General features: G+C 40.3%; 1 protein-coding gene and 1 long non-coding RNA gene across 2 annotated transcripts; one reads left to right on the top strand and one right to left on the bottom strand.

Moving 5' to 3' along the window:
• The first annotated feature begins 440 nt into the window (after positions 1-440).
• On the top strand, positions 441-25,802 carry HSPA4 (heat shock protein family A (Hsp70) member 4). Its single transcript, XM_081851056.1, has 19 exons — positions 441-939; positions 8,878-8,935; positions 9,885-10,025; positions 10,270-10,392; positions 11,746-11,845; positions 12,708-12,841; positions 14,768-15,012; positions 16,398-16,474; positions 17,081-17,232; positions 17,725-17,831; positions 18,137-18,270; positions 18,673-18,854; positions 19,889-19,993; positions 20,307-20,459; positions 20,605-20,730; positions 21,049-21,156; positions 22,098-22,217; positions 22,610-22,771; positions 23,815-25,802. The coding sequence occupies exons 1-19, from the start codon at positions 833-835 to the stop codon at positions 24,019-24,021; spliced, it is 2,541 nt and encodes an 846-aa protein (XP_081707182.1). The 5' UTR covers positions 441-832; the 3' UTR covers positions 24,022-25,802.
• LOC309335829 lies at positions 25,475-27,806 on the bottom strand. The gene is made up of 2 exons (XR_014153758.1): positions 27,457-27,806; positions 25,475-26,423 (listed from the first exon to the last, which is right to left on the bottom strand). It is a non-coding gene; the product is annotated as an uncharacterized lncRNA (long non-coding RNA).
• Positions 27,807-27,896: the final 90 nt, after the last annotated feature.

Genomic DNA, 27,896 nt, shown 5'->3' with positions numbered 1-27,896 from the left:
TTGTTAGTTGCTTTGGGTTGCCCTGGGCAAGATAACACGACTAACAAATTACATAAATACCGATTGAGAAGCTGCCATATATTGAGTTAGTTCGATAGACCACTGGGTCCATCTAGTTCAGTCCTGTCTACACTGAACTCCCCTGGTTTCAGGCAGAGGCGACACCAGGGATCGAACTCGGCACACAAGAACCTTTTGCATACAAACCACAAGCCCCCACCGCTGAGCTACGGGGTCCGGGCGCGCCCCACCCCGCGCAGCGAGTGACGAACGGAGCGTGCGCAAGAGCTGCTTTGGGGAGGGGGCTTTCGGAGTGTCCCACCCCCTCCCGCCTGCCTTACCCTGGCTCCTCTCCCGCAGCAGCCGCTAGGGGGGCGGAGCCACAGAGCTTATAGACTACGTACGTGCGTGCGTTGCGTGTGAGAGCAGGACTGCGCGCGCACCGCGGGAACCCGCAGAAATGGGAATCTCGCGAGACGCTTTCCCGCCTCCCCTTCCTCTGGACGGGACAGGATCTTTCGAGATCTCTCTCTCTCTTTCTCTCCCCGGCTGCCTCTTGTAGCGCCCGCCCTCCCTTCCCCCTCCTCGCGAGGAGGCAGCCACAGCCGCGCGCGCCGCTGCCGCCGCCGCCACTCATTTAAAACTGCCTGAGCGGCCGCTCTGTGAAGCGAACCGAGAGGCTGAGGAGGAGCAAGACGGGACCTGCCCCTGTCCTGCCTAGCCGGCCCTCGCAGCGAGCTTCCTCCCTTCCCTCGGGGGCCCCTCAGGCCGCCTTGTTCCGTCTCCGCCGCCTTCGCCCCCTTTCGTCGCCTTCGCCCCCCTCAGGCTCAGCATGTCGGTGGTGGGCATCGACGTGGGCTTCCAGAGCTGCTATGTGGCCGTGGCCCGAGCGGGAGGCATCGAGACCATCGCCAACGAGTACAGCGACCGCTGCACCCCGTGAGTAACGGGGGGGGGGCGAGTGTCGGGGGGGGGGCGACGACGACGACGAATGGGGAGAAGGGCTTCCTGGGGGGGGGGCGGCGTGGGTGAGGCTCCGGGCAGGGAAGCAGCGCAGTTGTGGCTAACTTGTCACGCCGGATCATCCCAAGGAGCCAAGTATGCGGGGCCTAGAGGAAAGGGCCGGCTCTCATCCAGATCCCTTCCCTTCCCCTCCCCGCCCTCCTTTGTTGAGGTGGGAGAGTCTTTGCGACACCTTTTTTTTCCCCGCAAAGAAGAAAGGGAAGAAAGCGGAGGCTGAAGGTTTAATCTATGAGTAGGAGTAAGACGAGCCCCTGCGCCGAAGAGGAGGAGAAGGAGAAGGAGGAAGTACCTTTCTCTTCCCCACCCCTCTCCTTCCCCACGTGCGTGCGCTCGGGGAGAAAGATGGTGCATTAATGGTTGGAGGCGTCCAGCCGGGGGAAGCTGCGCTACCGCTTTGCGCAGAGGGGGCCAACCGGGAGGAGGCGGGATCTCGTGCTCTTCGTTCGTGGGGTTGCAAAATGCAGCCCATGTCGAAGAGGCATTCTAGAAGAGGCATTCGTTGTTTGTTTCGGAAATATAGTTCTGTGTTGCTCCCATACTGTCCTTTGCTATTCTTGTGTGTCTGCTTTAAATACCTGAAACCATCTGTGAGTTGATAATTGACCTGCTTTCGGGTTTGTAAATTCTCGCCATAAGGATCGCTTTCTCAAATGGTATGTATATCTCTGCATGGTGCTGACTTGTGGGTCCTTCTGGTGTCAGCTGTGACAGCAGAAGCCAAAATTTCTGCCTATGTATTTGGGTGAAGAGCTGAGAGGCTTGTGTTAAAAACCACAACTAAAGCTCTCCCCAAAAAGGTGAGGCAGCAAAAAACATGCATTACTGGGAAATAAAATTGCAAATATTGCTGAAGCCAGCAGTTCTCAGCTGGTATGAATTCTGAATTTGCTTGTTTGGTCGCCTTCTCTTGTTGTATTTTTGGGATAGTTTTCTTATGCACCACACAGAAACTTCTAAATTAAATAGCAGTATGACATTTTTATTGTGCTTTTTTATTGAAAACACACCAAAGTGTCACATAGTTGTGGCAAGCTTGATTTTCAGAGTGGTCCCAATAAAGGCGTGTCCCATTATGGTATTTTAATCAACCAACATGGCTACCTTTCTTTTTATTGTCTGGTGAGCTTTGAATATCTCAACACCAACCATGGTCAAAAATGCCTGTGTTCCTTTGGGAGGAAGGGTAAGATATAAATTGATGCAGAATTCAGCAACCAGGTTGTTCACCGGGGCAAGACAGTTTGAGCATATTACATCAATCATGCCCCGACTTTACTGGCTGCCAGTGAGTTTCTGGGCCCAATTCAAAATGCTGGTTTTGACCTATAGAACCATAAATGGCTCAGGACAACAATACCTCAAAGACTGCCTCTCCCTATATGAATGGGTATGGATCCAGGGGTCATCATCTGAGGCGTTGTTCATTTGCCTCCCCCATGAGAAGTTCATTGGGTGATAACATGAGTACAGTGGCTCCCCTTTTGAGGAATGCTCTGCCGGGGGAAGTTCTCCTGGTGCCTTCATTATACAGCTTTAGGTTCCAGGCAAGAACATTCTACTTCAACCAGGCCTTTTGCTGACATCCTATATCCTTGGAAGGTGTTGCTGGCAGCATTGGAAACGCCCATTGTTCTAGGTGCATTTTGTGACGGAATTTCATTAATGTGAGAAGTTTCTGAGCTCTGGGTGCAGTACTGAGCCTAAGATTTCAGATTAAAACTGCCACTGCTGGAACAAAAGAAGGACCCTTTTCTGCCTCCCCACTTCCAGCTACTCTCTGAGGACTGGAGAAGGGACCCTCATAAGAATATTAGGGGGGCAGGCAGGGGAAGTATGGTTTTGGTTTTTGCAGTCTTCAGATGAGGACTAGACCATGTGAAAAATGAAGATAAGATTTTAGCTGCAGTTCATTCATTATCAGCTTTGTAGTCTTGTTATATAAAAAGTGCCCCTAGACATTCTGTTGTGGCACCCATAACCTAGGTTAAGGTGCCATTTAGCTTTCATATCTCAGTTTCTAACACTGGTTGCTGGTTTGTTTTGTTTTTATGTATTTTATGTTTTTAAATAGGTCAGTAGTAACCCTATATTGCAGATATTAGTTGTGAGTGAGTTAGTGAGAATTAACTTGCCTACATAGTAAGCCTGCAACTGAGGTGAATTTTGAAATTGTGACCGTGGCTCACATCAGCTCTTGGTACCAACGTTTTAGAACTTGCTAAAAATTGGTTTTTTATCCCATGGGAGGCCAGTTGTACATGGAAGCTAAACTTTCAGAATGTCAAAAAGATTGTCTTAACTACAGAACTTAGTGAACCAGGAACAGGTATACAGGCAACTCCCTGTTGGTGTGGGGATTATGTTCTGAGTCACTACGTGTGTCAGCCAGTGTTTGAAATTAGCCAGGTAGCTATTGGCCACTTGCTACCAAGTGAAGACGCCTGGGTGCTATGGTGGCACATGACCTGACATCTCCACCATCTGGAGGTGCATTCCTAGGGATCATTGGAACTTGATAGTTTTCACACACTAATACCACATCCTGTAGAATTCTATCAGTTATAGTAATCTGCACAATCATAATAAATTTCAGGAACCAAAATGCTTTTTCTGTGCAGCCTGAGAGGGAGTAGTGAACAACATTATAGTTACAGTAATTTTTGTAGCTTGTCTTCACTTACCCCAGCCCACTACCCTGCTCACAGTTGTGAAGAACATTCATACATTATAAATGGTCAGTGTCATCATTAAGAAAAAGAGGTAGGAATAAGCCAATATTTATGTGGACTGTCCCTGGATAAAGTGACTTTTCAAGTTTTCAAAGTTCTTAACCTAGCTCAAGGTTGTCGTCTCAGCTAGCCAGATGTTTAACTGATAATCAGTCAGTCCATCATTTGAAAATGCCCCCAGATGGCAACTGGACATTCCATTTTGGCAACTGTAACTTGGTTTAAGGAGCCATTTGGCCCTATATATATATATATATATATATATATATATATATGAGTTTTTAGCGCTGCACCTGAGCCTCAAGTGACAGCAAAGGATCCAGGAGTACCCCAAGCTACGTACCCACTCCTTCAGAGGGGGCGTAACCCCATCAAGAGCAGGTGACCTCAAATCCATCCGGTCTAGGAAACCACCTGCTAACAGTGCCTCAGTCTTATTGGGATTGAGCTTCAGTTTGTTGGTCTCATTGTAATGGAAATGATGTATCAAGGAACCTAAGAACTTTAAAAGTCTTGTATTCATTTACTTATTTCTGAGACTTGTATCCTATCATTCAGTGTCTGATATGTATTCTGAGGGTGGCATACAAAATAAATACAAGTAAGTTGCTATTAAGCCTTTCTAAAACTGGTTTTTGCAATTAAATTTTCACTTTCTGGTAATCTTTTGAATTCCTAACACTTAAATTGTGGTGAGGAATGGCCTAAATTTCAAGCAAAACAAGGAGAAAGACAATCCACATGCAATTTGCTTGAAACAAACTATTCTTAAAGTAGGGAAGAAAAGTTAACATCTGATAAGTTGTGATTTATGAACAGTAGAGAGCAATATAGTGTTACCTTAGTTTCTGGGCGATGTCAATGCTTTTTTATGGTTTCTGTTTTTATTGCCTTTTATAGTGCACTTGAGGCACTGCTAATGTTGCATAGTTTGAGTTTGCTACCAAGATGGAGATTGCTGTCTGCCTGGAATTGCTGTTACCAAAATGATGGTGCTACGGCGCTATTTTCAAGAGCTAATTTGTGTTTAGGCACAATTTTATTCTAGGATCTCCTTTTGTGAGATACTGTATCCGTCTCAGTACACTACTTAAAGGGGTTTGGATGTGTCTCATTGTGTCTACATCATACCCTCTGATCACAGTTTGCATGGTGGTCTCTGCGATTAGGGCTGTCGTTGTGTGTTACTAGACCCTTAGTAAGCTAGTAAAAAAATGCTGTTTTTAATGGGCTTATTAACAAGGTTAATGTACTACAGGCTCCCCCCCCCCACTTTAGCATAATTGATTTGTGCATGACCGCCCATATGCACAGTGCCAGGAAATAATTAAATGATTTGATTCAAACCTTAAAATGGTGGAAGAGAGCTGGAGAGTTCTTATGGTGCATGAAGAGAACCCTTCCCGGAGCCCAAAGAGAACATCAGTGAGGACAGAGGAAGCCCCAAAAAGGAGGCACAGTGGGGCTTTGTTTACACTGCCCAGCCTCCCTTCCTAACAGCTGATGTGTGGGGTAGTGCAGCAGCATGGCCTCCCGCTGGCCCCAGAGCTTCAATTCCAGTTGTCGATATTTTTGGATACAGTATTTTTGGTATGGATTGAAGAGAGACCGTTAGGGTTTTTAAAGGGTGTTTAGAGCAGTGTTTCCCAACCTTTTTTGGGCAAAGGCACACTTGTTTCATGAAAAAAATCTCGAGGCACACCACCATTAGAAAATGTTTAAAAAATTAACTCTGTGCCTATATTGACTATATATACAGTGGTGCCCCGCAAGACGAATGCCTCGCAAGACTGAAAACCCGCAAGACGAAAGGGTTTTCCGTTTTTTGAGGCACTTCGCAAGATGAATTTCCCTATGGGCTTGCTTCGCAAGAAGAAAGCCTATAGGGAAATCTCCAGGGACCTCTTTTAAATGCTGGCGGTGGGGAGCAAAGCCTTCCCCCCCCCTCTGGCCTTCAGAAGAGGTCCAGGAAGGCCGGCGGGGGCCGAAAGGCTTTGCTCCCCACCGCCAGCATTTTAAAAGCAGTCTGGGATAGCAGGGAAGCGCTTCCCGCTATCCTGGACGGCTTTTGAAGGCAGGCGGGGGGAGCAAAGACTTTTGTTCCCCCGCCCGCCTTCAGAAGAGGTCCAGGACCTCTTCTGAAGGCTGGCGGGGGGTGAAAGTCTTTGCTCCCCCCTGCCTGCCTTCCCGGGACAGCTTTTGAAGGCAGGCAGAGGGGAGCAAAGACTTTCGCCCCCCGCCCGCCTTCAGAAGAGGTCCAGGGCCTCTTCTGAAGGCGGGCGGGGGGCAAAGGTCTTTGCTCCCCCGTGCCTGCCTTCCCGGGAGAGCGGAAAGTCTTTGCTCCCCCCCTTCAAAAGCCGTCCGGGACAGAGGAGAAACGTGCTGCGTTTCTACGCTCTCCCGGGAAGGCAGGCACGGGGGAGCAAAGACCTTTGCTCCCCGCCCGCCTTCAGAAGAGGCCCAGGACCTCTTCTGAAGGCGGGCGGGGGGCGAAAGTCTTTGCTCCCCTCTGCCTGCCTTCAAAAGCTGTCCGGGACAGCGGAGAAACACGCTGCGTTTCTCTGCTCTCCCGGGAAGGCAGGCAGGGGGGAGCAAAGAGGTCCTGGACCTCTTCTGAAGGCGGGCGGGGGGCAAAAGTCTAATTCTAATTTCAATGAGTGTGCCCTCCCACGGCACACCAGGCAACGTATCGCGGCACACTAGTGTGCCGCAGAACACCGGTTGGGAAACACTGGTTTAGAGGGTGCTCCCCATACAATTTCACTTATGCGTTTGGGGGCCTGGAATATAACCTCCACTAAGTGGGGTGTCGTCTGTATTTGTCTAGAAGGAACCTTTACTCACCCTGGCCAGATGCAAGACTGGTGCATGTTTAATGTCATCATGGCCTTTGCTGTTAGTCTGACATTGTAGGTTTACCCTGAGAAACTGGTTGGTAGAGGAACTCATTTCTTTTGTAAATACTAGCATTAGTTTGTAAAACTTGACATGTAGAGGAAAAGTATTTTGAATATGTTAGTAAATATGTAGTGATGAAGTAAAAATGGTTAGAAACATATTAACTAAAGTAATGTCATGAATACCAGAAAAAAAGTTGCATGGGCTCAAAATGCATGTATACAGAACAGACCTTCTGTTTTACATCTAAAGGTTTTTTCCAACAATTATTGAGTCATGCAAGTTATAAATAAAAAGTGCTTTGTTTGCTTGGAACACGGGGGCAGTTCTGGCAAGTGAGGTGTATTCATAGCAATAAGTTGCATGGTTGTCTTTAAAATTGAGGACAAAACACCCTGCCAGTTTGGAAGAAGTTGTGCATAGGTTAGTTCAAAGGTGACATAAAATCAAATCTCATCAGATAGTGATTTATCCATGACAACTGAGTTATTGTCAGCTCTTCCACCCACAGCCCACCTCCTACTGATCTAGTACAGAACACTGGATTTGTGTGTCCTGTCCTGCTGTATGCATTAAGCCAGATATAATTTGGGACAGGCCCATGAAATCCCAAGCCACTCCAGATATAGTGGCCTTGGCATGTATGTTGAAGTCCCCCAAGGCCAAAAGCCCCCAAGGCTTGGACAGGGAGACTGTTATGCAGCAACATAGGTCGTATCCTTAACAGAATCTCAGTCCTGTTAACATATCCTTGCCTGTCACATCCACTGCCATAGCCATATTCTGCTTTGTATTACCTGTATAATTACTGTACGTGTCCTTGTAATGGCTTGATATTCATTTTCCTTTGAAATGAATCCCCAATTCAGTGGACCTAAGTAACTTGATTTTGACTTTAAGAGCCAATCATTAAAATAGCATAAAAAGCAATATAAATAAGTATGGTATCATTGTTCAAGAATGTGCAGATAGTGGCCTAAATGTTTACCTGTGAAAAGTGTTGTACCCTGGGAATCGCTCAATTGAACGATAAAAATAAATTTCCTTTATTTTGAATATTTGTATCATAATAAAGCTATATCTAGTTTAAGGGGGGTGAGTGGATTTACTATTCTGTAGCATTGAACATAGTATTATATTAAAATGCAATGTGTCAGTATCAAGCAGTGTGTGTAAAATCAGGGTTTATTGCCTTAGTCTGATTGATATACTTACTTACTTTATCAAACCTTTATTAGGCATTATGGAAATAAAACCTTAAAAGAGAAAATAACATATAAAAGCCTTGAAATATATATAAAAAGGCAGCAGTTTGCTAAATGCATATATATATATACATATAGAGTCAGTGGTTTTCCTTGTTCCAAGGAAAACCACTGATTGATATATTTTAGAGGGCCATTAATCTGTGTACTTGATAGTTTATAAATAACAGGCAGCACAGTCTTGCTATTTTGCAAAGTTATTTTTCAGTATTCTTGTGTTTTCAATGTTTGAAATGTCTAATGAAGCAACATCTTTCTACGCAGGAACCAATAGTGTTGATATTATCTTGGCTTCACCAGATGGGGCTTTTCTGTCCCTGTTACTTCAGCGCTCCCCCAATCTTCAGGAATAGATTTTTGGGTAACCCTTGGGAATGGTGTGGGGGAATCCACCCTTGTGCAAACAGAAGGGGAATTTAGGTTCCAAACTGATAATGCAATGAATAATCCTTATAATACGCTTGCTTTAGCAGCAAAAGTTCATCCCTGAGAAAAAGGAGACAATAACAGCTTAGAAGAAAGTTGTGGGTGGATTGTGTTAATATTTTAATTCAGAATAAAGGCATTCATAACAAGTATATGTCAAGGAAATAAACAACTATCTGATTTTTAGAAGACATCTGAAGGCAGCCCTGTATTGGGAAGTTTTTATTGTTTGATGTTGTAGTATGTTTTGAAATATGCTGTGAGCTGCCCAGAGTGGCTGAGGAAACCCAGCCAGATGGCTAGGGTATAAATAATAAAAATATTAGTAGTAGTAGTAGTAGCAGCTGTATTCCATAGAAGTGATCTATTGGTGGCAATTTTAACTCTACCTAGCTGATAGAAAACCTCTCACAAAAGATCTGGTATTAAAGCAGATATTTGTAAATGGATCCCTTTGATTTTAATGTTTTCACATCAGGATAAATTGATTTATTTCAACCTGTGTCTTATAACTGAACAAGTTCTTCTCATTGTAGGTCATGTATCTCCTTTGGACCCAAGAATCGTTCAATTGGAGCTGCAGCTAAAAGCCAAGTAATGATATTTTTTTTTGTATTTGGAAATAATTAATAGAATCACCAATATAATAACTAGGACAGTAGTAAAAAAAAAACCACACACAAAAATACTGAAAGCAGAATTTCATAATGCAGTTTTATTAAATATTTTCTGCTGACTGTATTGATTTGACTTTTTAATGTGTGTGTATATGCTGTATGCAATCTGTACTGTACTGTATAGCTGTGTTGCATGTCATGATAAACTGGCTGGGGCTGATGGAAGTTGGAGCTTAAAATACCTGGAGGACACCAGGTTGGTGAAGACTGATATACAAGATAAATTAAAGAATGTGCCTGCTCTTGTTAGGGCAGTGCTAGGGGCCAGAGTTGCTCTGGGAGATTAAGGAGTTATTGAGCCCTTTCCCCACTGAGAAATACTAGTTGTGGCTACTAACTTTTGGCAGATGATTTGGCCTGCTTTCTGAGCTAAAGCAGGAGAATGAGATCTCTGTGCTCACCAGTGCTGGAGCATAGTGCCCAGTTCTTTGATCAAACTGTACTAGAGAATTCAAATAGAATAAATCTCATTATTTTACTGATAGAAAGCTAATTGTAAATGTAAATTTCCTGAGGAGCATGTTAATAGAATTATCAGGAATATGCACAGCTGTCAACTTTTCCCTTTTCTTGCGAGGAATCCTATTCAGAATAAGGGAATTTCCCTTTAAAAAAGGGAAACGTTGACAGCTATGAATGTGTAATGGTAGTATCTTTTATATGCCACTTCCAGTAGATTTTCAAATGGTTATTGCTGGCTTCTGATTGCTTTTGTGATATTCTCCCCCCCCCCCAGGAAATTCACTTGTTGCTTTATATATAACATGAAAGAACAAATTAGCTATAAAGTATGATTCATCAGGAAGTATTAGAAATCTTCTATGTTACAAGATGAAACTAAACTTTTTTGGGTTTTTTTTTTAAAGGTAATTTCAAATGCAAAGAATACAGTACAAGGTTTTAAAAGATTTCATGGCCGTGCATTTTCGGATCCCTTTGTTCAAGATGAAAAAGCAAAGCTTGCTTATGAACTTGTCCAGCTTCCCTCACACTCAGCTGGCATCAAGGTGAGTTGGTATGTATGTGTGCATTCAAACACACATACAGATATGCACATTATAGTGCTCCCTTCACGCGGTGATGTTTGATAGAAGTAAAAACAGTAGAATCCTTTTGGAAAATATCGAAAAACAGATATGGATGTGGTTTACTTCCTTTAGATGTTATTCTGATCAACACTAGAAAAGCTTAGGGCTTTCTTGAATGTTGCAACATTAAAATGTGTTTGCTTTGTTTTGTATTTCCACTAAGGTTATGTATATGGAAGAAGAACGAAATTTCACCATAGAGCAGATGACAGGAATGCTGCTCACTAAACTAAAAGAAACTGCAGAGAACGCGCTTAAGAAACCTGTAGTTGACTGTGTTGTATCTGTAAGTAGACAATATTTGCCTTAGTTTCTGTATGGATCTTTTGTAAATGGAAAGAGTATAATGGAATTTCAATCAAATTGAATGGGCACTTTGTCCCTCTGAATTTGGTTAACATGAAAATCTCCTAACTAGATTTTAATTCCTGTTATTTTAGGAATGTTTAGTTTTCTCTAAGTTGCAACCAGATTTCTTCATTCTACTTAAGAATACAATTAGGCAAATATTTGATCTAGCAAACCATTGTTTAAGTTATCACATCTCGTCTAACATTATTAATAAGAGTTCATCTGAGACTCATCAGTGTTGGATAAGATGACTCACCTTCATTACGTAACAGTAATAGTAGGGGAAGGCGAGGTGTCATTTACAAGTTCACAATTGGTCTGCAGATATGGCAGGGGCAGTTGAATTTCAACTGGAGCTTCTGGGAAAGGCAAAGGAATAAAAATGCATTTTGTCCTTTCAAAGCTATGTGGAGGTAGAAGAAGAAGAGTTTGGATTTGATATCCCGCCTTTCACTCCCTTTAAGGAGTCTCAAAGCGGCTAACATTCTCCTTTCCCTTCCTCCCCCACAACAAACACTCTGTGAGGTGAGTGGGGCTGAGAGACTTCAGAGAAGTGTGACTGGCCCAAGGTCACCCAGCAGCTGCATGTGGAGGAGCGGAGACGCGAACCCGGTTCCCCAGATTACAAGACTACCGCTCTTAACCACTACACCACACTGGCTCTCTAGGTTTGCAGGCGCTCTGCTTTTCTGGTGTTAGGAGCTCCCAGCAAGGGCAGAGCCAAAGCTAGCCTTTAATTTTCCAGCTTAGAGCTGGAAGGGGGCTGTTATACTATGGTATTCACATACCCCAAGTTTAAGTTTGGAATTTCAGAAGTGCTGCATGTAGTCAAGTACAAAGCTTACATGGAAGGAGGGTCCTCGTCCAAATGTTTGGATTCCAAGAGCTGCCAAACTCTGTGAACCTCTGTTTAATATTGCAGCTTCCGTCAATATTATTCTGGAAACCAGCCTGTGTGATTTCACCCTGTAGTAAAAAAGAGGGTTGGTTTGGGGTAAGAGATGACTAGTGTTTTACTAATGAAAAAGTATTATTATTTATTAATTTTGTATACTGTCCTTCTTCTGAAGATGACAGGACAGTTCATAACATAAAAATACAGAGAACAGAAAATACAGAATAAAACAAACAAACCAATAACCCCCGCCCACAAACACATTATGTGTTGCTGTTACTGTAAACTGCAGTTTAGTTAAAAAATATGTATCCCAGAATTTGAAAAACTTTTTGTTAGACTTTGTTTTGGAAAATTAGTTGCTGTAAAAATATGCTTTTGTCTCTCTTTCAGGTTCCTTGTTTCTATACAGATGCAGAGCGGAGATCTGTGATGGATGCTACACAAATTGCTGGACTCAACTGCTTGCGATTAATTAATGAAACTACAGCAGGTGACTACTTAATTGTAATAAATACAGAGTGATGGCTGTTCCCATAAAGCTTAAATCATTCAGGTTATTTTGTATTAGGTTTGAAGGGTTCACTTGCTTTATTGTTGGTGTTGAAGGGTGAAATCATTTCCAGACACTGGCTGAAAACTTTAATTTTTGACTTGGGGCTGGCTCACACATGAATGAACATCACTTGCTTACTCGACTTTTTATGGCTATTTCTGTAGAAAGGCTTTGAGTTGGCAATGGGTGAAATGAAAGTTCTGTCTGGTAATAAAGCTTTGATAGCTTATTCATACATGGTCATCACTTGATGACAGTCAATGCAAGGTGAGCATTCGTATGTGAACTTGTTCTCTGGATGCCCCAGAAACATGTAAGACATGCTTAGATTAAAAGGTTTGAGGAAAACAAATGCTTCTGTTTTGTAGTTTTATTTGGAACTTTGCAAAGCAATTAATATTAAGACTTGTTTGGTAAAAAATAAAGAAGCATCCAGAATCCCAAGGAAATCTTTATGGAAGCACCTGATGAGTTTATAGGGTAAGGATGGGGAACCTGTTTCCCTCCAGATGTTTCTGGACTACAACTCCCCATCATCCATGACCATTGACCATACTTGCTGGGGTTTATGGGAGTTATGATAGTACAACAGTATTTGGAGGGCCACGGGTTCTCCACCTCTGTTATACAGTATAGCATTTGTGCTTTGATAGCTTAGCTTTCTAATAATTTGCAGCCATATAAAGTTTTATTTAATTGTTGCAGCTACATAATTGGGAAAAATCATTTTGTTTAAAAATAATGTATCTAGCTAGGAATTGAAATGTATTTCACTCATAGTGAACTGAATTCTCCTTAGTTGCTCTGGCATATGGGATCTATAAACAAGATCTGCCTTCATTAGAAGAGAAGCCAAGAAACGTCGTGTTTGTTGACATAGGCCATTCGGCATATCAAGTTTCAGTATGTGCATTCAACAAGGGAAAATTAAAGGTAAGTAAAGCTATGCACTTATTTTAATAATGGAATATATTGATTTTCTGGTATACAAAATGTTAGAGTCAAGAAGCATTGCTATGTCAAGATAACAAACTGGGTCATTAAATACATGTAATGTTCTAGTAGTTGCTGCTCTGTCATCACTTCTGCAAAAGAACACAAAAGTATGATGGATCAGGCCAGTATTCCATCTAGTCCAGTATCTTTTTCTCATAGTGGACAAGCAGATACCTATGGGAAGCACAACAGCTCTTTCCCCTCCTGCAGTTCCCAACAACTGGTATTCAGAAACATATGGTCTCCAGCAGTGGCATGTATTCTGCTTAAAAGAAAACTCATGAAAGGTGTTAAGTTTTTTTGTGGGTTTTTTTGGTAGATAATGCATTCCCCACAGATGAAGTCAGTCCAGTTTTTTCACTGCGCCTCTTATGGTATCTCATCTTTCTTGTAAAGATGTCTGGATTGACTCCAGTGTCAGAAATGCACTGTTCGCACAGGCAGTCATAAAGTACTCCTGCTTCATTGCCTTGTCAGAACCACTCAGTAGCTGTTCATATATAGAAGGCTATATATTCCTTCAGGGGTTCACCCATTAAAAATAAGCTGATTGGATGCCTAACTTCTGTGCCTTCAGTGACTCACACATTTAGTTTAGCTATCATTTCGAAGAATGTTGGTTTTGAAAGGTCTCTGAGTCTGGGTGAAACTTGGATGCCTTCCCTGAAGAGGTTCTATGAAATAATGGTTGCCACATTAAATGTATGAATGGCAACTTGGAGTTGTATGCAGTGAAGCCATCACTCTTGAACAAGGACTTCCACTTGCACAATGAAACTTCTCCATCGCTTCTCTTCCCTGTGCCCTCAAAATCTGTTCTGGGGGTTCCCCCAACTAACTGAAGCAGATTTGGTGGGGAGGAGAGGGAGGGGAAATTCCATTGTGCAATTGGAAATCCTTGTGTGAGTGGGTTGACTTGGCTGAATATGACTTTGTGGTTGGCCAGGTTGCATGCTGACACAGACGACATGGAAGTGGATAGGCTGGTGTAAAGCTTTCCACATGCTGGTAATTTTCTCTCACACCTGAGCGTCGTCTTAGTGGTCTGTAGATAGTAGGGATGTTGTATAACTCTGTAAACGTTTTGTGTTACAATAAATAATAACAATGTGATAGTTTGTAAACCAGGCACTGATTTGAGTAAAATGCCAGTTTGAGCTAATCAAATCATTAGTGATTTAGAATATTGAAAAGGTTTTCTATTGGGAATAGTACCAGGAAGCCTAAAGGAAGAAGACAAGACCTTATATTCATACGCAACAGTAGCCGCAAGGCTATTGATTGCGAAAAACTGGAAAAGTGGTATTGTACTGACAAAAATAGAGTGGCTTGCCAAATTATTGGAGTACTACAATATATCCAAAACAATGGGAGAAATTGGAAGGATCTCAAAAGAGAAGATAGATAGGGACTGGAAGGTGTTTAAAGGATACTTGCAAAACCATATCGAAAAATCAGAACTCCTATTAGAATAAACAAGTTCCGTTTCAAACACTGGAATACTGAATAAGATGGATAACAATGTGCAATAGAAAAAGAAATACGAAATTAGGCTAAAGGTGTGTGAAAGAAAGTAATAGAAGTGGAAAGAAATTGCAATTGAGTAGATTGGAAGTCTAACACAAAGGTGGGGTGAGGGGTGGTGGATGGTGATGGGAAAAGGAATTATTTGTGGGATTGAGTGTAAGTATGTTTGAACACTTTTAATGATTGTATGAAATGTATGTTTGTATGCTTGTATATCTGTAATATATGTGGATTAATGATGAACTATTTTAACAATAAAATTAAAAATAAAAAAAATAAAAAAAATTGAAAAGTAATCTTATTTAACTGAGATACTTTATGCCTTCTCTTGTAAAGGTTCTTGCAACAGCATTTGACACAGTACTTGGTGGCAGGAAATTTGATGAAGTATTAGTAAATTATTTTTGTGAAGAATTTGGGAAGAAATATAAACTAGACATAAAGTCCAAAATTCGTCCACTGTTGAGATTATCTCAGGAATGTGAGAAACTGAAGAAGTTGATGAGTGCAAATGCTTCTGATCTGCCACTGAACATAGAATGCTTCATGAATGATATTGATGTCTCTGGAACTATGAACAGGTAACTTATTTTAATTCAGTGTATTCATTTTTTAATCATATGAATTCTGAATGTCTCTGAATGTCTTTCATAGCTAAACCAATAAAATTGCTACTAGCCAGATGGGCAGGGTATAAATAAATTATTAGTATTAGTATTTATTTATTTACATATAGCAAGATGTGACCCCCCCCCATCCCAACAATGTACTTGGGGATATCACTAATTCAGTGCTTAGATTACCTAAAACAATAGAAACTCATTCCATATTATAGATTTAAGATAATAGAAAGAGGAATGTTTGCCACAACCTGTTTTCATCATGGTCAAATATGTTGGATGCAGCTCTAACCCTTTACTAGAACTCAAAATAATAATAATATTAATAGTAATAATCTCAAAAGAGGAGGCGGTTGCTGAATGCAGACTTAGATAGCATTTTTTCCCCAAGGATAACAAAATTTATAATTCACTAACAAGTGCAAATATGAAAGAAAATCTGCGTAAAACGAGCTTAACACCACAAAAATTTCTGTAAAGTATTTGCTGGGTGTGAGGATAAATGTTAAAGGTGTCGATCACCAAAGGGAGATATGAACCACATTTCATGGTTATGGCCAGTGATTGACACTTTTGGGGGAAGGAACTGATGAATCTCACACATTATTGATATACACTTGGAACTTTTGACAAATTTCTTCCATTATTTAAGTGATAAACTTAAGCAGAAGAGTTAGTTTGGAGCTAAATGATTAATTAGTATAAATTGATTTATGGTGTGTGTGTGTGTGTGTGTGTATATATATATAATGTGAATTATATATTTGTAGTGTTACAATTTAGTAGAATCCTGTACAATAAAAATAAATATAGGATAATATCCAATGCTGGTAATAGTAAGAAAAGAGTGTTATTGGAATCAGTAGATTTAAATAACTTAAGATAATTGATTTCAGTAAGTGGGTGTACTTGAATATGACATACCATACTGTCCCAAATATAAGCCACACTTTCCCCCCCAAATTCCGACCATGAGAAGTTAAAGTGCAGCTTATATTTGCAACCTTGCGGTATGCAACCAGGAGCGTGACTCTCCCCCCCCCCCCCATGCAGCCAGGAGCAACGAGGAAGGGATATTTGGTTTTTATATTTGTTTGTTTTTTCCTTTTTCTTTTCTCCACTCCAATTTTAAAGGTGCGGCTCATATTTGGGCCAGTACGGTAATCAATCACCAATAACTGTAAAATTCTTAACATTGCTGCTACTTCTAAATACACGTGTCTGTACCCCTTGTAAGTGCAACTTCGTAAATTCTGGAGAGGCAGGATTTAAGAGGCTGCAGGAAACAACTGTTTTATTTTCTGCTTTGTTTTAAAGTATATTTTCATATTTTAACTCATCCACAGGAGCAAATTCTTAGAGATGTGTGATGACCTCTTGGCTAGAGTTGAACCACCACTTCGCAGTGTTTTGGAGCAAGCTAGTAAGTGCCACTTTAGCTCAAAGATTAATATAAACAGGAAAAATTACACAGAGTAGTATAATATATGGAGGATTGGTACATTGAGTATTCTATAATAAAAGCAGTAATTTTGTTTTAGGTGTCTTGTTAGCTTTTTACTAGGCTGGCTTTGTACCCTCAAGGTAACGTGGTTAACTCATTTTAGAAAACTAATAATACATATATTAAGTAATTTTTTTGTTTATAAGATTATTTTAGGTTAGAACAAGAGTTAAACTTAATATAGACGAATTGTTCTTCCTCTGAACTGTTGGAACAATATCTTAGCCATGAAGATGCTTTAATTAGCCATGAAGTCCACTTTCATTGGCAACTGCTGTCCAGTTTACAGTATATGAACAGAGACTTTCTTGGTGCTAATGAGTGGATCCAGCTGGGATGTTTCAGAGGTGTTCATCTTCCACTAGGGAACCTATTTTCTTTGGAGAGACAGTAAAGTTAACTTGATTTGTGTGTTCCAAGTATAGCTGCAATTCCAAAATGCACTTGTAACTCACGTTTCATCAGATTCTTCCAGCTCAAATAAGTTCAGACTTTGAATGTCTCAAGTGTCTTTTCTCTTTACAGAGTTAAAGAAGGAGGATATCTATGCAGTAGAAATAGTAGGAGGGTCTACAAGAATACCTGCTATAAAAGAGCGTGTCAGTAAATTTTTTGGTAAAGAGGTCAGTACAACTCTGAATGCTGATGAAGCTGTCACCCGAGGCGCTGCCCTGCAGGTAAGAGCCACTGTTGGAATATTGTAGACCTTTATCCTAGTTTCTTGAATGTTGAGACCTCTGGGTATAGGGCAGCATATAAATAATAGTAATAATAATAATGTTGGAAAAAATATTACACATTTAATTGAAAGGCAATACATTTATTTCCTACCTCATCAAGTATGTTGTGTGTGTGTTTTTAAAGGATGTGCTGCTCAGGACACTCTACATGCTTTTTTTTGCAGCTGAAATCTGGCAACTTTTTTGGTTTTCTAAAAATCCAATGTATCTTAATAGTTAGACTAAGTTTTTGGGAATGCAATACAAATAGAATCTACTTGAAAGTTATTTTGAAATCCTAGCTTAAAGAGGTCTACTGAACCACAATAGCAGATAGACATTGTCAAATCAAATTATAGGGGGGGGGCGCGGTTAAGAAACCATCAGTGCTTTTATATTACAGCTGACCTGTATTGCCCAACTTATTTTAATGTTTTTTCCCCTTTTCAGTGTGCTATTCTATCCCCAGCTTTTAAAGTGAGAGAGTTTTCTATCACAGATTTAGTGCCATATCCTATTTCTTTGAAATGGAATTCCCCAGCAGAAGAAGGATTAAGGTAAATATTTAACACCTTAAAGTGCTTCTGAAGGACTAGCTACCACTGAGTCATACCTAATTTTATACTATTTTATGTAGATGTGCATATGGAATATTTGAATATAAAAACTTCACTCTCAGTTGTTTGGCTTATAATGAAACATGCAATAAATTTATTATAAATTACTATGATTGTTGTAGGATATAGCACATACGTTTTCTGGGTCCACTAAACATAGCTGCTCCTGTCTGAAATGGCAGGGTAGCATGTTCTTAAATAGATTATATAAAGATGTACAATCAAAATAACCTCCCTTCCTATAGTGATTGTGAAGTCTTCCCAAAGAATCATGCTGCACCATTTTCCAAGGTCTTGACATTCTACAGAAAAGAACCTTTCACGCTGGAAGCTTACTATAGTTGTCCTAAGGAATTGCCTTACCCAAATCCTGCCATAGGTATGTATGCATAAGAAAGTAATGTTGACTTTGTAATATTACTGGAGTGAGAACGTAATTGCCAGTTTCCCTCTAGTTCTGTTGGTGAGATTCTTTTAGTATTACTGAAGCTTTCATTGTGCATAGGATTTGAATGTGTAAAAACGGGGAACTAATGTAAATATTAATTTGGTGTAAAGATGCCTACTAAATGGAAAGGTAAAAGCTATGTAAAGATGAGTTTTTGAACCAGTTTTGTACTCTGTTGGGGATGGGTAGGTGTTGAGTGCATGCCAAGCTTCTCACTCAAATCACAAAATGTTTTGCTACTATTATAATAGAACCAAATGCTTGCTGTTAAGAACCACCTTAAAATTACTGAATTTACTTATAGTAAAGTTACTGTCTTATTTTCCTGTTTAGCTCAATTTTTAGTTCAGAAGGTAATTCCCCAGAAGGATGGAACCAGTTCAAAAGTTAAAGTTAAAGTCCGAGTAAACATCCATGGCATTTTCAGTGTTTCAAGTGCATCACTTGTAGAAGTTCATAAATCTGAAGAAAGCGAAGAGCCTATGGAAACAGATCAGCATGCAAAAGAGGAAGAGGTAACTTCTCTTCATTGTCATATGCCCTTGTTAGCCTAGCTTTTAGCAGTACAGTCGTACCTCTGCTTACGTATCCCTCTGCTTACATAAACTTTGGAATACGTAAGCGGCAAACCCAGGTTTTTGGCGCAGAAGAAGAAGCAGTCCCTCCAGTTGTGGAAACCTCGGGATCCAACCAGAGCTCCAGAACGGATCCTGTCCGCAACTGAAGGTACCACTTTATCTTACCACTGATATGGGTTGTCCAGAATAATGAACTTTGCAAACACAGGACTTGAAACATTCCTTTAACAAGGAACGCTGAAGTTGCTGACAATTAACTTTGACTGCATCTTCACATGTTGAGTGAAATAGACTATGCAAAAAAATTCTTCAATGTAGCTGTCCCAACAACATAAATACATTTCGGTAAATATATAGGCAACTAGAATGTACCCACAGGGATGAGGAACCTGTGGCCTTCCAGATGTTGCTGGAGTGCAGCTCTAATCATCTCTAACCATTGGCGCTGATGGGACTTGGAGTCCAGTAAAGGCCCATGTTCTCCCTATCCCTGATGTACTTTTTTTAAAAAAAAACACACCCTCAAGTTACTTGTAAATAGAAAACAGGCTTTTGAACCTTTTAAGCTAAGCAGCAATCTGGATTTCTATAGTCATAGCCTCCTCTTTGGCATGTCTCCCTTCCTCCAGCTCCAATAGTCTTTAAAAGCCAGAAGAACATATGTTATTCTCAAACGTATTGTGCTCTTGCTGAACATTACTGTTAGAGGTATGTGCTGCCTCTGAACTTTAAAGCGCTTAGAGAATTTGCTGAGAGAGGACTTTGACAAGTGAGAGAGCCTTTGCAGTATGAGAAGTGAGTTCCTCACTTTGCTCCGAAATTGAGAGCTTTTCTGCCTTCCTTTAGTAGTGGAAGTGTAGAAAGAAATGCACTACAAGGACATAAAAGAAATTCAATTGACTTTCTGTCAGTCAAATTTAGTAAGATCTGTTTCCTTGATCTATATTCAAAGCTTTATTCACTAATTTCAGAAGATGCAAGTAGACCAGGAAGAACAACAGAAGGAGCAACAGAAGACTGAGGAACACCAGCAACAAGCACAAGCTGAAAACAAGACTGAGGCTGAAGAAATGGAGGTAAAAATTGTGTGTTAAACTAAAATGTGTTGACCAATAGCCTCCCTATCTTTGTGAGAAAGTTAGAACATATGCTAGACTAAACAGGCATTTTTCTCTCTTTACATATTACTTCAATTATAAAAATACTTAACAGGACACGGGTAGCCAGTGGGACTTGATTAACAGTGATTTGTTTTAGTGTCGAGTTGTTAGTGAGAATGCTGGTGCCCAACATAGAAAAGCTTCAATAAATAGAACTTGAAACAAATGTCTAGAAGCCACAATTGATTTCTCAGTTTCTTTTTCTGTTTTGAATTCTGTTTTAATGCAGACAACTCAAACTGGATCAAAAGAGAAGAAAACAGATCAACCTCCTCAGGCTAAAAAAGCCAAAGTAAAGACTACGACCGTTGACCTTCCTATTGAGAATCAGTTGGTGTGGCAGATAGGAAAGGATATGTTGAACTTATTTATTGAGAATGAGGTAAGCACTAATGTCAGTGGAGAAAGGTTTTTTACAAATTACTGGTGGTTGATGCTGAGGTGAGGGGATCATGTAATAAATCACAAAGGCACAAAGTAACCTTATTTTAATTGAAACGAAAATGTAATAAATATGTTTATGACAGGGCAAAATGATCATGCAAGATAAACTGGAGAAGGAACGGAATGATGCCAAGAATGCTGTGGAGGAATATGTTTATGAAATGAGAGACAAACTCTGTGGCGTGTATGAGAAATTCGTTAGTGAAGAGGTAAGTGCTTCTAAAAACAAGTGCTATGAAAGTTAGGATCTGACCTGTTCATGCAGTATCAGCATTGGTGGCTTACATAGTCCACTAATCAGAGAAATTTCTCTAAATCATTGATGGGCAACCTCTGCCATATTGGCTTAGTTTCCCCCAGCATAGCTCCTAATTTGGCCTATGAGGTGGTTCCACCAAGTTATGCCTACCTGCTACATACAGGATGTCATGTGAGCTGAAGATTCATGTCACTTTAGTTAAGCTGAAATGCATTGTTCGTTAAAAAAAAAGTACCCACAATTTGCTTTATTTACATTTTTTTCCTAGGATCGTAATAGTTTCACTCTCAAGTTGGAAGACACAGAAAACTGGCTATATGAAGAGGGTGAAGACCAGTCAAAACAGGTTTACATTGATAAATTGACAGAATTGAAAGTAAGTGGGACTTCAAAAACTGTCAAACTTTACTTAGCTGAAACCTGACATACAAGGGTCTATCTGCAATACATGAACGTTGCTTGTGCATTGTAATTACCATGGGAAAACATTCTGGCAGCTGGGGTGGAGAGTGAACTAGCTGTGCTAGGATTATACAGGCTCATCCAGGTTGGCCAGATTGTATACAGCATCCCTCCCAGCATTTTAGGAGGGCAGTTCAGGATACCCCTTCCTCCCCTGCTCCAACCCCACCTACCTTTCTCCAGTCGTCATCCTCTGCAGCACCCATCCTGTGCCATGTTGGCAGAAGCACTGCAGACCTGGCCGACCTTCCGGCAGGCCACACCCAGCCTGCACTGCATCTCTTGATACGACGCAGATCCAAGCACCCATCTTGGGATTGGGAACAGAAGCCAGGGCGGCTTCTGCCAATCTGTCATGTGCCAAATAAATTGGGACACTTGAGGGGTCTGATACAGTAAACCTGCAACTTACACACATTTAACATGTGTGCATTCAGCTTTGTGTGCATGGTGAAAGACACAAGGTTGGATTCAGTGAGTGGAGTTTTGGGGGAAATGACATTAGCAATCCTACCCACAATTGAACCCAATGTGTTTTGTCTATATGCGATTTTGGCTTTAAGCACAATCTGCAGAACATAACCCCTGGGTAAGTTGCAGGCTTACTGTATAAATGTTAACTTTAACATGTAAATTATACACTTGTAAAGCAATCACAACAAGCATCTTGAATCACCAGCTTTCCTTACAAGATATTATATTTAGAGCATTTTCTGTGTTGCTACTACAGTTCTCTGCAGTCAAGACATAAGTTGCTTTTGAAATTAATGTGCTTTGTCTTCAGTCCAAGTGTAACTCATCTTACAAGTGCGGTTCAGATCAATAACTGTCTTGGTAAACTTCTCTTCAATTCAGGCTGTGGGACAGCCTATTCAGGCACGATTTCAAGAATCTGAAGAAAGACCAAAAGCCTTTGAAGAACTTGGAAAACAAATCCAACTCTACATGAAAGCTGTTCTTGCTTTTAAAGCAAAGGTATCTTTATCTTTTATATGACAAGTTAGTATTTCAAAATTGTCTTAAATATTTGCAGTAGTAAACTTTAAGGCAGAAATCCTTTTTCCTTTTCAGGGCCTTACAGGATAAATTTTCAGGTGATGGTTGCTATGCTTGGAAATTGTAGTCTCTTCCCATAGCAAACAAGCAGATTTTACTGCTTATCCTCCCTCTTAACTTGATATGTTTTAATCAGTAGAGCATGATATAGTGCTCTTCTGTTAAGTTTATTTGTTTAGTAGACCACCAGGCTTCATTCATTCAGATTATTTCGTCAGACTGAGGCTAAAGTTCTTTTATGATTTACCAAAAGGAGGAAGTGTAGAATAGCATTACTCTACAAAGTCACATTTCACTACTAAAAATTTTAGGATGAACAGTACGACCACTTAGATCCTGCAGAAGTGGCCAAAGTGGAGAAGAGTGCAAATGATGCAATGGAATGGATGAACAACAAACTCAATCTTCAGAACAAGCGAAGCCTGTCTTTGGACCCTGTTATCACAGCTAAGGAAATTGAAGCAAAAACAAAAGTAAGTAATAATTTTGAAACTGCAGGGGAATGATGAAGTTAAGAACCTATGGAGCTGCCGTCTTATATGAAATCAGATCATTGGTCCCGTTTAGCTCAGAACTGTCTGTACACAGATTCTCTCAAGCATTTTGGACAGCAGTATTTCCCAACTTTACCTGGAGAAGCTGGAGCATTTGATATGCAAAGCAGGTTCTTTACCACTGAGCTACAATCACTCCCCATAAATTGAGTTAAACTAGTGTTGCACAGTGCCTTTAATTAGTATATTAATATTCTTGAATTTTCTACAACTGAGAGAATTGCATAAGTTATTGTACATTCTGATTCAGTTGGTCCATTCACATATATTTTCCAACTGTTTTCTTAACCTTATGTTATGGTTTATTTATTGACCACTTTTTGTCCCAAAGGCCTCCAAAGCGGTGAACAATGTATTAATTCATATCCTGCCCACTGCAAACATACAGCTGCTCCAGCTTCTCACCTAGGAGCAAGCCGACACACAACTATGTTATTATTTAACAAATTCATAAACTGCTTCAGAGCATGAAGTCATCAGTGTAGAAGATAAAAATGGAACAAAGCACAAAACCACAAGCTCTGAAAGCAATAAAAAGTATAACGATCTAAAAACAATAAAACTATCTCTGCAGACATACAATTAATAATCTGTAAAAGAAACCACTCACCCACATGGCTCCCTCACACTTCTCCCACCCCAAAGGAGGCACCCAAAGCTGGTGGTGACCAGCTGCCAATTGTGACCTCCAAAAACTAGGCTTCCCTGCCTTCCTGCTCCCCCCCCCAAAAAAAAGGATGTATTGCTGTGGAAAGTTGTTGGGTATCACTGGCAGTTTGCTGGCAAAACCTTCCAGCCACTTCAGGCTGTTTTTCTCCAGGTCCTGCAGAAAGAGGCTAGGGAAGTTAATGTTGGTATCTAGCTGCCAGCCATGGTCCTGCTACTGCTACATTTTGGAGAGCAACCTTAACATAACTTTACTTAATTTCCTGGTGTGATGTGCTCTGGTTCTTTCATTTTAGGAACTGATCAGTATGTGTAATCCTATAATCAACAAACCTAAACCCAAGGTGGAACTTCCAAAAGAGGATCAAAAGCCAGCAGAACAGAATGGTCCAGTCGAAGGCCAGGGGGATGGCTTCGGAGCGTCTCAGACTACAGAACAGAGTACTGATTCAACAGCCCAAACATCTACAGAAAAGAAACTTCCTGAAATGGACATTGATTGAATCGCAGTTCCTTGTTTATATTAGAAACTACAATAAAGCTTTAAGTTTGTCAACTTTATTATGTTCTGAGTATAAACGGGGAGCCAAGTGAGAGCTGCAGCTTCTCACACTAACTCTTTTTAGATCAGATTGGTCAGTATAAAGCATCTTGACTCTTGGGTAGCTTAATTATTCGGTCAGATAGGTTCTTTCTTTTGCCATGTCTTTAAAAGCCCACCAGTAACCACTTAGATTTGCAAAAACAGTCACAGGTGATCATTTAAAAAACGTGAGGATAACAGGAAGATAATTTTGTTCTAATCTGCCACTAGGTTTCTATTGTGAATTGCAGCAGCCGCATTTATAAGTATTGATAGACAAGTTCCAGGAGTGTTTGCAGTTCTGGTTTTATTGCACAAGAGTAATATAGCAAAATACAAGTTTGTGATCTGTCTACAATTACAGAGGCAATAATGGCATGTTTCCTAGCTGGAAGTATAATTCATTTCACATTGTGCCATTGATAAGTTATGTGAGGTATATGGCGCCATGGATCAGATTACATGTTTGTGCTAAATTCAAAGAATTGAAAAGGCTGGAGTGTTTTTTCCAGTTCATGTCTGCACTCCATTATTGTTGTCCTGGGCATTGTATCGGATTGTTTATCTGATACGCAGAGTAGCAAATATATACCTAAACCTGCTATTAGATATGCAAAAATGTATACTCATGGTAAAGTCGCCCCAGCTATATGAAATGCTGTATAAATTTCTGTCTCTAGTTGAAGTAGTTGCTTATGCGGGGGGAAAGACGATACTGCTTGCTGTCCACACTTCTGGATAATTCTGATTGTTAACCCTGAAGAGGATATTTGCTTCCTTCATTTTGGAAGTGCTTAGCTTTATCTTCTGGGCAAAACAAGAAGTCTGACAGTTTCTCTCATGTGCTCCTCTACACTTTGGCTGTTTTGCTTCTAGTATTGATAATTGTCATATAAACTTGTATGTGTTGAAATAGGAATTGATACATCCATACACACTGCAAGAAATAAATGCACTGGATTGTACTGGATTTTTTAAAACCCATTTATTGGTGAAAGACACAGGTTGGATTCAGCAATCTGCCAACAAAAGGGGGTGAGCGGAAGCCCACTTTTCTGTTCCCCTGAAGTTTGGAGAATCCTGATAAGTGGTGTAGGGGGTATTGCAGAAAAGTGAGCAGGTGCAGGGTCCTTTGGTCTTCTAGGAGGGGGAGATAATTTTGGTAAGCTGTAGGGACTGGCAACAGGAGGCAGGGGAAGAAATGTCAGCTTCTGCTTGCCTCCCTCTATTGCCAAATCTCTTTTTTTTTTAATCTCAAGAAATCTATGAGTTGAGTCCAGTCTTTTTGCAAATAGCTTCTTGTAAAGCAAGAAAACACTACCACACAACTGAGGTGGATTGTTTTAAGAAAGTAACGTTCTTTCATCAGTTAAGTCATACCTTAAAATCACACATGGATCAAACAATCGGTTCCGTTAGTTTAGACTAAACTGGTACTCTGCTACAGCAAAGTATTGTGTGCTAGTATCAGAGTGGTTCTTTAACATGCAGAAGTCCATTTTTTACCTCTGGAAATATCCAACTTTTAGTTAAAACAAAAATCATTGATTATGGGCTTAGAGAAGACTCCAGAGATCACCTTGAGTCTAAATGGCAACTCAGAATATTATTGCTGTTTTTTTTCTACCTGTTCATCAACCGCTGCCTGTAAAATTGACTGGGCAACCCTTCTACTGAAATAAAAGATTTAGGTCTATGATGCCCCATTGTTTTGTCAGCTTTTATTTCATCGGGGGGTGGGGAATAGTGCAAGTTTCCTTAAATCTGAAAAAAAAAACCATTTGCTTTTCACTGTGCATGAAACGATGAAATCAGTACTGCTGTACATCTATACAAATATTTAATCTTACCATATGGGCTTGTATGTAATGTTAGAGCTAAATAGGGTGTGTTCTTCCCAAGTATTTCAGAAATTTGGAAAGGGTGAGAGAGGTAGAACCAAACTGGAATGAAGGGGAATATTTAATGTGGGAAAAGACAACACATGCAAGGGAAGAAAAAGGTGGGAGTATAAACATAGAAGGTGCTGGTAAAAGGAATGGGAAGTCATGGGGAAATAGCTGATATACAAGGTTGCAGCAATAGAATAAAGCATCTTAAGGTCTAAAGGTTTGCTTGGGAACAGTATGCTGCTTTCAGCATGTTGTTTAAGAAGGCAAAAGGAGCAAAAAAGGGGGGTTCCTCTTTATTTCAGAAATGTTTTTAGGTGCAGGGTTAATATTTTTTCTCCGTGATCCAGTAAAATTCTGGTGGTGAGAATCCTGAGGTCACGAGGTTTACAGTAATCCAATGGCAAAAGTTTCCTGCAGTCAGCTGCTTCTCCTATGGAGAAATAGTACTAACTGAAATTACATCTATTTTCACAGATCCTTTTGCAATGAAGTCCAATTCATTATTTCCACCTTTTCAGTAGTATTCATTTCATTACAACTACTGTATGCATCTGGTGTTTTGATACCCTTATAATCATCTGTGGAGAAAAATGTTAATCTTGAACAACAACGAAAACTACGATGCAGTTGTATCCTGCACTAGATAAAACCTGACCAATATTATATGTCACATTTTGCAGAGAAGCAGGACAGCTGTGTGAATGTTGCACCATGTTTTATACTAACTAGCCTTCTAAAGATGTTTGTGCGTTGAGGTTGATACATGCCTAATACTCTGAGTACACCTATTACATTATAAGCAGACTATTCCCACTGAAATTAACAGACCTGTTAGTCATGTCCATTAATATCATTGAATATTCTCTGAGTAAGGCTAATGGACAGAAGCCACTGAAATCAGTGGACCATTTCAATAGATCTATAATATCAGCATATCTTTCCAGGGACTGTCTCAGAATTATAGAAGCTGTCTCTGTTTCTGATGTGATCCCAGAATGTCTGGTGTTTTCCTTTTTCCTCCTTCATATATCGGGAGAACAATTAAAAGTGTGTAGGTGCAAAACTAGGTCCTGTTTATCCTGAAAATAAAATCCCTGTGCCAAATTAAATAAATTGTGAAGCTGGCATACAAAGCCTTCCTATAATTTTGAGGAAAAGGTTACCAATCCACTTTAAATTCTTTAATTGCAATGCTTCAGCCAGCTATTTCTCTGGAAACACACGGAGTGTTTATTCCTTTACTGTAAATGGAGTCTTATACTGTCTATACTCAGAAATAAGTGCCACTGTTTTCAATGGAGCTTATTCACAGGTAACTGGGTCAAGACCAGGCAACCTTACACTGCACTCTGAAGCATTTTTACTTAGAACTAAGTCACACTAAGTTCAATCGGATTTACTTTCTGATCAGTCTCACAGTTTCTATTATTACTATTATTAATAATAATTACAGTATATCTCACCTCTTCCCCTGTCAGGGACTCAAGGCAGCTTACTGCTAAAAGTTTTATTTCATTCCATTCATCTGTGAAGATGTTGCACACGATCCCTTCCCTCGCACATTGTTTTCTTTACAACAACCCTGTGAGGTAGGTGAGGCAGAGCCACCAATGTCAATGTGCATATGACGTCTTATGTGTGCAGGCGATCAAACGCACGAGAAGCTTCCTGATGGAGAATAGGATGTCCCTATTTTCATCAGAGAAATGTTGGGAGGGTACGTGGTATCGCCCTGAGATTAATAACAGTGTAGACTGCAATGCTAACCCCACTTGCTAGTAGGGTGTAAGCCGTACCGAATTCAAAGGGAATGACTTAATAATAATAATAATAATAATAATAATAATAATAATATCATCTTTATTGTCATTGCCCCCTCTCGGGGACAACGAAATTACTTAAA

This window comes from Podarcis erhardii (genome assembly GCF_964252035.2).
Source record: "Podarcis erhardii genome assembly, chromosome: 2".
Taxonomy (NCBI): Eukaryota; Metazoa; Chordata; class Lepidosauria; order Squamata; family Lacertidae; genus Podarcis; species Podarcis erhardii.
This window is presented reverse-complemented; position numbering and strand designations above follow the sequence as displayed.

Bases quoted from the DNA above. Each gene is read 5' to 3' on its own strand.
- HSPA4 (XM_081851056.1), top strand. From the start codon at position 833: ATGTCGGTGGTGGGCATCGACGTGGGCTTCCAGAGCTGCTATGTGGCC. The intron at 19,994-20,306 runs GTAAAAATTGTG...GTTTTAATGCAG, and splicing joins CTGAGGCTGAAGAAATGGAG to ACAACTCAAACTGGATCAAA. The intron at 21,157-22,097 runs GTAAGTGGGACT...TCTTCAATTCAG, and splicing joins ATAAATTGACAGAATTGAAA to GCTGTGGGACAGCCTATTCA.